The 9,628-nt window shown below is 39.9% G+C and overlaps 1 protein-coding gene across 6 annotated transcripts in view; it reads right to left on the reverse strand.

The window, feature by feature from the left end:
- The window catches only part of KIAA1549L (KIAA1549 like), a 131,877-nt gene extending 122,470 nt beyond the window's left edge, over positions 1–9,407 (reverse strand). For all 6 annotated transcript variants that reach the window (XR_011141400.1, XR_011141401.1, XR_011141402.1 and 3 more), the window contains exon 1: positions 9,319–9,407. Coding sequence is in view for 3 of the 6 variants with exons in the window: in XM_068945209.1 (XP_068801310.1) it covers positions 9,319–9,364 (46 nt within the window). In the remaining 3 variants the exon portion in view is untranslated. The remainder of the gene's footprint in view (positions 1–9,318) is intronic.
- Between the last annotated feature and the right edge of the window lie 221 nt (positions 9,408–9,628).

Genomic DNA, 9,628 nt, shown 5'->3' on the forward strand with positions numbered 1-9,628 from the left:
TGATGGAAAAATTGGAAAATATGCCTTTGATTGAACCACTGGAGAACCCAGAGTGAAAGGCATGACTTAGTCACAGCATATGAGTAGCCATGCATGGAAATGAGATTTGAGATTTTCAATCTAAAAGCTAAAGATGGCTGGAAAATGAAGTAGGGCAAATTCAGTTTAGAAACGAGGTACACATTTCCAACCACAATAGTAACATCCCTCACCAATAACTGTGCTGAATTCTTGAATTCAAAGCATTCTCCACCCAGAGCTGCCTATACCTATACCAGTCACTTAAAAAAGGAAAATCCTGTGGTCCACCTTACGTAGGAGACAAATTAAACAACATCAGTGACTCCTTTCTAACCTAAATACCTACAAATCTGTTATCAGTACACTCTTTTTCATGTTCCATACTTATTCTTACAGCCCATCACTACCCATCCCAAACTTTCAATAGTCTTTTGGATGTGAGATGACCATAAGAAACGCTACATAAATATTCAGGTACAACCCAATTGTTACTATTCAACAGGGTTTTTGTATTTGGCTTCTCAATAACACATGAAGGTGGCCCAGAGCTTTATGTAGGTGACAATCTGGTAAGATATCTTTTGAAAAAGAACTCAGTATTTTAATTATGTGATAGGATTCCTTAACCTTTTTACAGGTATCTTACTAACCAAAGAAAATAAATCGGTAGGTAAGGAACATAATACTTTTATATAGTGGCAGATCCACAAACAGCACCCCATAAAAAGTCTAATCAATGCTCCCCCATTGGTTTGCCTAGTGAAAGATCACTGCCCATAGCCAATTCAGAGCCCAGTCATGCGGGGTTCTTGCTCCCTGTGATTCATAGGGATGGACACTACAACAATCTTAACTGTTTTCTCCAGTAAGTAAATTTTCTTTTGTTTTTAAAGTAGCAATGAATTTTGGACACCAAGCCTTCCACAGGGCAACATATTCACAAGCTGAGCACTCTGTGCAAAGCCGGGGCAATTTCCAGTATGTTTACTGACTGCCAGTCAAGGATGGACAGTTTTTCAAAACTACTTTTATGTGAATATCCAATTCAACAGCTACTGTCATTAAAAAAAATAGGGTTCGAAGCTTTCAGAAATAGCAAACTTCTAGCTGAGAATATCAAACTACTACAAAAATCAAGCCTGTATTAGTTTTAAAATCATTCAGCCAAAATATTTTACCACAAGATCAGAGAAGCATATTTAAAATTACAGTATCACGGAAGGCCAGACCAAAATATGCTAAACAAAAACAACAGTTTTAAGGCTTTCTTAAAACTACCGCTAAAAATTTGAGCATCAAGACCACATATGGAAGACATACTACAATGACAGAAAACCATAAAAATGCATTCCCCTTCCTAAAGAGCCATGACCCTTATAAAATCCAGTCTTTCACCACCAGTATGTTCATCTGCCAAAGCTACTCATCAGATTAAAAGGAAACTACACAAAGAACGAACGGGCAAGGTTTATAATGGCTTTTTTCAAATCAGCTTCTCAGAACTTCGGTGGCATACAAAATAACATAATCTAAAGAATTTTTATTCTTTTCAAAACAAAGAATGACTATTTGGCACGAGTTGTTCCCAAGGATAAACTTCAGTTTTTTATTTCTTCTCTTACCATTTTTACATTGGTTGTCAACATATTTTAATAGCCTCTGTTATTTCACTGTTTTATAGATGCCATGGAAAACTAATATATCTTTGTTTTCCATTTCTTTGGAATGTATTTTTCATACTTTCATTTCCATGCATTAAAATGCATGCATTAACCTTTCTTTCAACTTCCTAACACCTTAAAAAATGTTTCTTAGCACTTTTAAGTTCCATGTGATCACAAAATAATCTTATTGTGTTATCCTAGCTAGGGACTATACAAGGTTTCATTTACCAGTTCCATACCTTTCAATTACATGTCAACTACTTAGCTAAAGACTTTCTTTATTTTCAGCTAAAGACACTATAGTGAGATCATCAGCTCTCTCCATGGTAGAGTGATGCAGGATACTTCTACTGTTTTTTTTAAATTAACTGATACACAGGTGGATTTTAATTTATATGGGCTCGCTTCAGGAATTTTTTATCACCATTCCACCGCACGAGTCCTTAGAAAAATGCTGCACATGATCTGTAGGTATGTCATCTAGAGAGACTTTCCTAGAGAGCAACCAAAATCATTACATATATCACACACAACTTTTAGTCATAATAAAGAAAATATACATGTGAAGAGAACACAGGAGAAATTTTAGCAGCAGACCTACAGCTACTTCTGTGATCGATACATCAAAACAGATCACAGCATCTGAAAATAGGAGAATATGCCTTGCAACAACACATTTCAAGCATTCAATTCATCTCATTCACAGAAAACTTACGTATGAGAATGAAATCTTCTCTGATTGTCACTAAAACAATTACTGTCTACAAGGCTCTTAGAGGTAAAAGCAGAAGATGTAACAAGAACGAATGACTAGAAGCTGAAGTCAGATAAATTAAAAATAGGCACACACTTTTCGCAACGGGATGGTGATCACCGGTACAGACTACCGGAGGAAATGGTACCTTCTCAGCCTCTTCATGGAGTCAGCAAACAGAACAAAGCTAAGCGCAAGTTACCGATTTCCATACATGTTAACTGAGTCAACGTGTATGGCATGGCACACATAGGTCAGAGCCTTAAACCCTATTAGCACTACAGTTCAAATGTAGCAAGATAAGCCCACACTTATGTCAAACGGAACAATTAAACACGCTCCAAAAGTAAGTAACTGAAATCCCTTCTTCCTTTCCACTTCCATAGGCAATGCACTGTTGATTTACATTCTGTATTTACAGCCTCAGATAGTTTTTCCTCTACTTCCTCTCATATATCATCCAGAGTCTGATTGAAAGTCATTAGGAATCACCTGGGTTATTTCCTTAATAAGAGCAATGCTGTCGTATTGCTAACAGGTGATAAAATGATTGACAGGACATTGTAGATAGTTTCAGATCTACAGTAATGTGTATAGGAGAAAATGTGGAAAAAGTCACTATTTTCTGCTTCTAAGACTGAATTTTCATTTTCACCATCTCCAAAAGTTCTTTTATTACTCTTCTTCTCTCCCTCCTGCTCCCAAAGTCCACAAAGGAATTTTCACTATTTAACCTCAAGATCAAATAAAAGTAATATCTGTGTTACATTTTACTACACACATTGTAATATCTCATCCCTGGAGAAAGTCATTGTTATTTAAACATTAATAACATAACCATCTCTTTTTACCAAAAAGGAGCCCATAGTAAGTAGATGTTCAACTTTCTGCAATGAATCCTTTATTTAAAAGGAAGTAGTCAAACTGAGTCATTCGTGGCTGCTGTTAATAGGCCTTTTAAAAGCATCATCCACGTTCAAAGATGCACTTCAGACACTTATCAGCATAATAGCTCCATTCCAGATTTTAAGAACAGTACTAGCCTTTCTTCTTATGACAACAGTTATGAGATGCAGATGCTCCTTTTATATTTTTCTGCATGTATTTAGAAGTACTGCTAAAATGTCAGTTCAAAGCCTGGACTTCTCCTTTATTTGCTTCTTTTTCACTTCCTGCCCATTTTACTTTTGTCATAGACCCTCTCCAATCCAAAATTACTGAAAGTTATGTTTAAGGAGGGAGAAGGGAAGAGCTTGGCATTTTTTAATAAATCTTATTTGGTTACTCTTTTGATAAATTCTGATGATTAATTTATGGAATCTATAAAAACTTTGCTGTGTATCCCTGTTTAATGTGTATTTGGGTTTTAGAGAGGAGGAGGAGGAAGCAAGTAAGAGAGGTTCTTACTGAACAATTTGTGAATGTGAGAGTTCAGGCTTCAGCAACAGCAAGAGAGAACGTTCACAGCAGTTGCCCATCTGCTGAACTCCTCTTTGAGCTGCCAACCTAGCCTCAAATCATGAATGAAGAAGACAGTTTAAAAGTGATCATGGGACTCTGGACACCCACAAATTAACTGTAAAAATAAGGATAGTGATTTCCTATCTTATATGTATGTGATACAGCAGCAACTACAGAATTCTCTAACACTCTGGTGACAAGGACTGTATAATTTAGCAGGATGAAACTGGTTGTTTGACTTCTGAATAAAGGATAATTTAGCCTAACATGAGCCTAGAAACAGCAGGACTCCATATTCCCAGAGGAAGCTGCAGAGAAAGGAGATTTATCACCCAAAGTCTACTAGTGGAAGGCTTGCATCTCAGGTCTGTTATGCAGCTGTGCTGTAACCTTCCAGATGGTCTCTCTCAATAAGCAGCTCTCTTACTCAATGAGGTATGGTGGTATCAGCCATGTTCTATCCCTATCCGTTTAACCTGAACTTTCTTCCAGTACTTTTTCTCTTGGTAGGAAAACTCCTGCACTCCTTCAGCTCAAGTATACAAGTGTTTTCTCCTTGACTTTTAAAAAGCTATTTTAAAAACCTGCCACAAATACTACAACTATTTTAGCATCTAACAGCTCTTGTGTGAGATGTATAAAAACTGGTTTTACTATATCCTCTACTTCCTCTAATTTCGTAACTCTACTGGGAATGTTTTGCTGTGAGGTGTTTATCTGAGAAATGCCAGATGTCCATAGCCTAGCAATTCTATCCCACCTTGCTTAAAGCAAGGTAGCTTGTTATCAGTGGCCCACAGCATTACAAGTAAAATGGCAGATCAGTTCAATCAGTGTAGTAGTTCCTTCCCTGGACCCAGCAGAACAGAGTTAAAACAGAAACTAAACACTGAAATGCTCACCTCATCCATGTAATGTTGACGTGTTTAGACTTTAAAGCCTGAATTCAAATGCAAATATCATCAGTATTTATTTTTATAGCAGAAGCAACCATTACCACATGACTAAGAAAACACCATAAACAGAAAATTGCTCATACATCCCCTCCCCTTGTTCATCAACCTGATCTCAAGGAAGTCTAAAGTATTTCAGAAAAAAGTGCAGTGGAGATTAGGAGGATGAGTGATATCCAGTATATTACTGGATGACTGAACACGACTGAAAATAAGATTGAAAAGTTATTCTCTAACCACAGATCTAAAATAACCAGTAAGCATTCCTCATGAGCAAAACATGGCCAAGCTTGAACCCAGCCTACGATATAATTTGCTTACCTTACTCTACAGAGAATAGTTTCATCAAAGCTGTTCCAGTATGTATGAATTTAAATTATCTTGTATCTACGTAAATACTAAAAATAGGTTTCTTTTTTAGCAACTAAATAAAGTTGGGAATAACTCAAGTCCAGGAATGTAGTAGTCAAAGCAAGATCACTCAAGGCTCGTGGATCTGTATCAAATGTACCCACCAAAATCTTCAAATCCACCCAAAGAAGCATCTTTTCACATGTTCCTTGTGGTCAAATTCTTTCAGTTCATGTTGTAGGTCCCAGTGGTTCTATTTTGTTTTGAATAAAATGAGCTAGAATAACTTTTCACTGTTCATTTGCCTATTTTTTTCAAATAGGGTAGATATCTGCATATGTTTTATTCTGTTGAGATAATCAGATAGAATATTAAAATAGCAACATGATCAACCCGAAATTACTGATTTCATGAAATGCTAGATTCATTGTTCTAGAGAACTGACATAAAGGATGTAGAGAGCCTTTCCACAAATCCTCACCGTTTTGCCTCAGTGAGGAACTAGATCTAGGGAATGACTTACAGCCATCCAGCCCTAGGCTTTGCAGCAACTCCACTGGCAACATGAACACTGAACCTCAGAACTCTAGCCCATACACTTTCTGATGTGTCAATCCTGACTGTAATTTTGTGGAGTTGCAGGAACTGCAAGAAGTTGAGTCAGTATTCAGTTGCCATTCACCGAAAACAAGTCTGTAGGAGGTGGGACTGGCACAAAGCACTTTCTGAATTCTTCAACCACAGCTCCAGCTGGGAGAAGAAGCCACTGTGCTGGAGGTGTCATTACCGGTTTTGAAATTATTATCAGCGAAGGTGAGATTTCACTCTTCTAGCGTTCAGCAAACACACAGGAGGACATGGACCTTTCCCTGACAAATTTATCATTCAAAAGGTTTAAATTTAATGAATTTATCATTATCAAAAGGTTTAAAAAACAAGGAAGATGGTGAAATACATAAAAGGTAGATTTTAACATTTCTTAAAATTTTTTTTTTTTGTCTCCAATCACCTCATGCGAGCCCTTCTGATCAGTTGCCTAAGCTAATGGGCAACACAGCTGTAAGCCAATTATCCTTTTTTCTGCTTTACTCAAACAACAAGTAGTGTGATGTGTTTTTAATGGTTGAGTCCACTGAGAACAGATCAACTTCCAGTAGCTGCCTTTTAAAGTTCCACCCATTAGAGAAACTGCATTTCTGCTCCCCCAAGAAAAATGGCTGCGTGTAGTTCATATTTTCTGCTCACTAAGGAGTTTTACCTGGTTGGATGATGGCAGGATTCAACCCTAAACTGCGCTCTCACTCTCTAATTTCTCTGGATTCTTACTTTTCCCTTTCTTGACAGGTATGTTCAGTTTGTCAAAGCATTACTAGTAAAAATGTTTGCTCTTGTTATTCTATAATACATCAGAAATCACAGTTATGCATTTCTTATTATGGTGGGCAATGTAATTTTATTTTTAGTGCTCACATCCAACAATCTGAATTCAAATACGGTCACGGGGAAGACATACTGCAGAAATTGATGATTAATTTTGCAACTCACCAAATAGTTTTGCATATATTCTGCTAAAGAAACACTTCTTTGGTACTTCTAAAATTAGGTATTTTCCATCCCATCTACCGCCTCAAAGCTAAGCACTTACACTTCAACGGTGAAAGTGTCCAGAAGAACAGATCAGCACTGACACTTGGTTCTGAGTCTCAAATACTGAGATAACCACTCTCACTGCTCCTAACAGCTGGCTGTCCAACACCTTGAACACCTTGCCCTGTCAGGATCTCTTTTCAGCCTTCACGTTGTGTTGAATTTTTATCAAGGTCAACTGAAGTACAATTTTTGTTAGATAATATCGTTATCACAGCTACTCAAATTAACTCAAGTACCAGGAAATTTATGAATTGTCTTCTGAAGCACTAGCACTAAAGTGAAATTTCTCTCTCTGCCCTCCATGCCCCAAGTTCCCTGCTTTGTCTTCACAAACAGTGTTACAATGTACAGCACATAAATACAACAAAAGACATAGCATGTATCTGTGCATGAGCGTTTATGTTCACAGTTTTCCCATATATACAAATATTCCCCTGTGCAGATAGCTGTAGTAAGAACTGTACATGACAAATGCTCTTCCCATTGTTTAATGCATCATGTAACACCACATGGAGTTCATGGTTTTACACCTGCCATAGTAACCAGAACATTAATGATCACAGAAATCAGTAAAAGCAAGTTTGCTTAATAGAAATACAGAATTACAAACAGATCAGACTATCTCAATATACAGAAGTTAACCTGCTTAGACAAAATCAATGCTTTGATTTTAATTCTTGTTTGTTTTGCCACTAACTTCAATGGGGAACAGCATTTCATGTGCTCTATCTTACTGGAAGACAGAGTTTTTTGGTGGAGGAGCATTAAATTTATGCACCTTCACAATTATACTTAATTATAAACACTGCATACAAATAATAAAGTTTTTTTTGCAACTGCAGCTGAACTCTGAAGCAAAGTATTGACTACAATATATTAATACTCTAAAATAACTACCTTATTATATTCTAATTACCTGAAATTCCCATGCAATGTCTATTGGTGGACATATTTTTCACTTTGTGTGCTTTATGTACTACAGTCACGTATTTTAGCTTAGCATTGATGTAGATTCTCAGCTGTTTCAAGCTGTTGGCTATGCGATACCCACAAAGATATTTTAAAAATCTGATGGATTTCCTATAAACTGATGTTGATACTTAAAAGCAAGATAATGAATATGTCATAAGAACAGAGCAACCAAAAAGGAACAAAGAGAATATAAATACTTTCATTCTGTTACTGGCTGTAGTGACCCAGTGTCAAGAGCATCATATTTCATTGTTAGGAATACTTCAGCTATTAAAATTCAGTTATGACAGACTGGCTGCCTTAGAGTGAAGATGAATTTCACTTCATAATTTAGATATGGAGGGAGAGTTCATATGAAATCCAGACTGAGTTGTTAAGCACAGGTAAAAAAATTATCCATTCCTCTGATCACAGGTCAATTTATCACACAGAGATAAATCTAATCGCAGTATTTACACATTCAGAACAAGTAATGAAGTATGAAGCGCTGTTTCACCACTTACAACCTGTATATTTGAAACCTTATTGTATTATGGCTATAAAACTGACATCAGTTGTACATTATGACTGTACACTCATTTAAATAGCTTCAAAATGTGGATCTGCACGCCTACTCTTCTTAAATCCCAGGGACTAATCTAGCCATACACCATTCTCCGTTTTTTTTGTTGTTGTTGTTATGCTAGTGTAGCCTTAGAATTATACCTGGCATCTACATTTAGCACATAAAATAACCGTTATCAATAGTAATCACTTTTGAGGTCGATGAGTATTTCTACTACTGTAAGAAGTCAAGAGAGAGCACCGAATCCTGTCTGACTCAAAAGAGTCAAGGGAAAAGGGAAAAATATAATCCAGAAATTCCTGGGAGACCTGAGCAGCATTTGAGACCCGGCAGCGGGGTGTCAGCAGCGCTTGTCCCTCCTCACCGCCCCCTCCACCACACACCCACAGAGCCTGTGGGGTACCAAAAGCCGCCCGCGGCCCTTCCTTCTCCGCGAGGAGCGCGAGCTGACCCAGCTGCACCGTCCCAGAAGGAAAGACGCTGTCTGTCCGTCTGTCAGCCAGAGAGACCAAAGAGATCATTGCAATGCCGGGCATCTACAGAGAAAGGCAGAAAACCCTAGCGTTCCCTTTTCATAAATGAGCCTCAGCTCAAAGAGCAGGTAAGAAAAGATGCCGATGACAATGAAGAGGTGTCTGGATTTTTCCACTCACCTACAAGGCATAAGGTGCGTTTCACCGTTTGGACTCTCTCAGCCTTTGGAAACAAGGCGTTGGACACCTAAGAGACCCTCTGCCATTGCAGCGAGGTGAGGCGATCATGCAGAGGGCTGCAACTTTTACTGAGGAAAGCCCGAGCCGCCCCCCCCCCCCCCCGCCGCCATCCCTCCCCCAGCAGCGGCACCCTCTCCCGAAGGCAGAGCGGGCACACCACGCTCACCCCCGCAGCGCCCGGCCCCCGCCGCCCCGCCGCGGACGCGCCTCTTACCCTGCTCCGCCCGGGAGCTCTGGAGCAGCGCGGCGATCACGCTCATCAGCACCACGGCCTCGGCCACGGCCGCTCCGCCGGCCCGCGGCCCCCAGCGCCGCCGGCCCCGGCCCCGGCCCCGGCTCGCGGCCGCCCGCGGCGGCGCGGTGGCGGGCAGCCCGCCGGGCCCCGCGGGGCGCGCCCCGCTCCGCCCGCCGCCCGCCGCCCGCCGCGCCATCTGCGCGCCTCGCACGGCCGCGCCGCGCCGGCTCCGCGGCTCAGCGGGCAGCGCCGCCCATGGCCCCGCCGCCCGTGCGGGGGCTGTGCCGCG

This window comes from Struthio camelus, chromosome 5 (assembly GCF_040807025.1).
Source record: "Struthio camelus isolate bStrCam1 chromosome 5, bStrCam1.hap1, whole genome shotgun sequence".
NCBI lineage: Eukaryota > Metazoa > Chordata > Aves > Struthioniformes > Struthionidae > Struthio > Struthio camelus.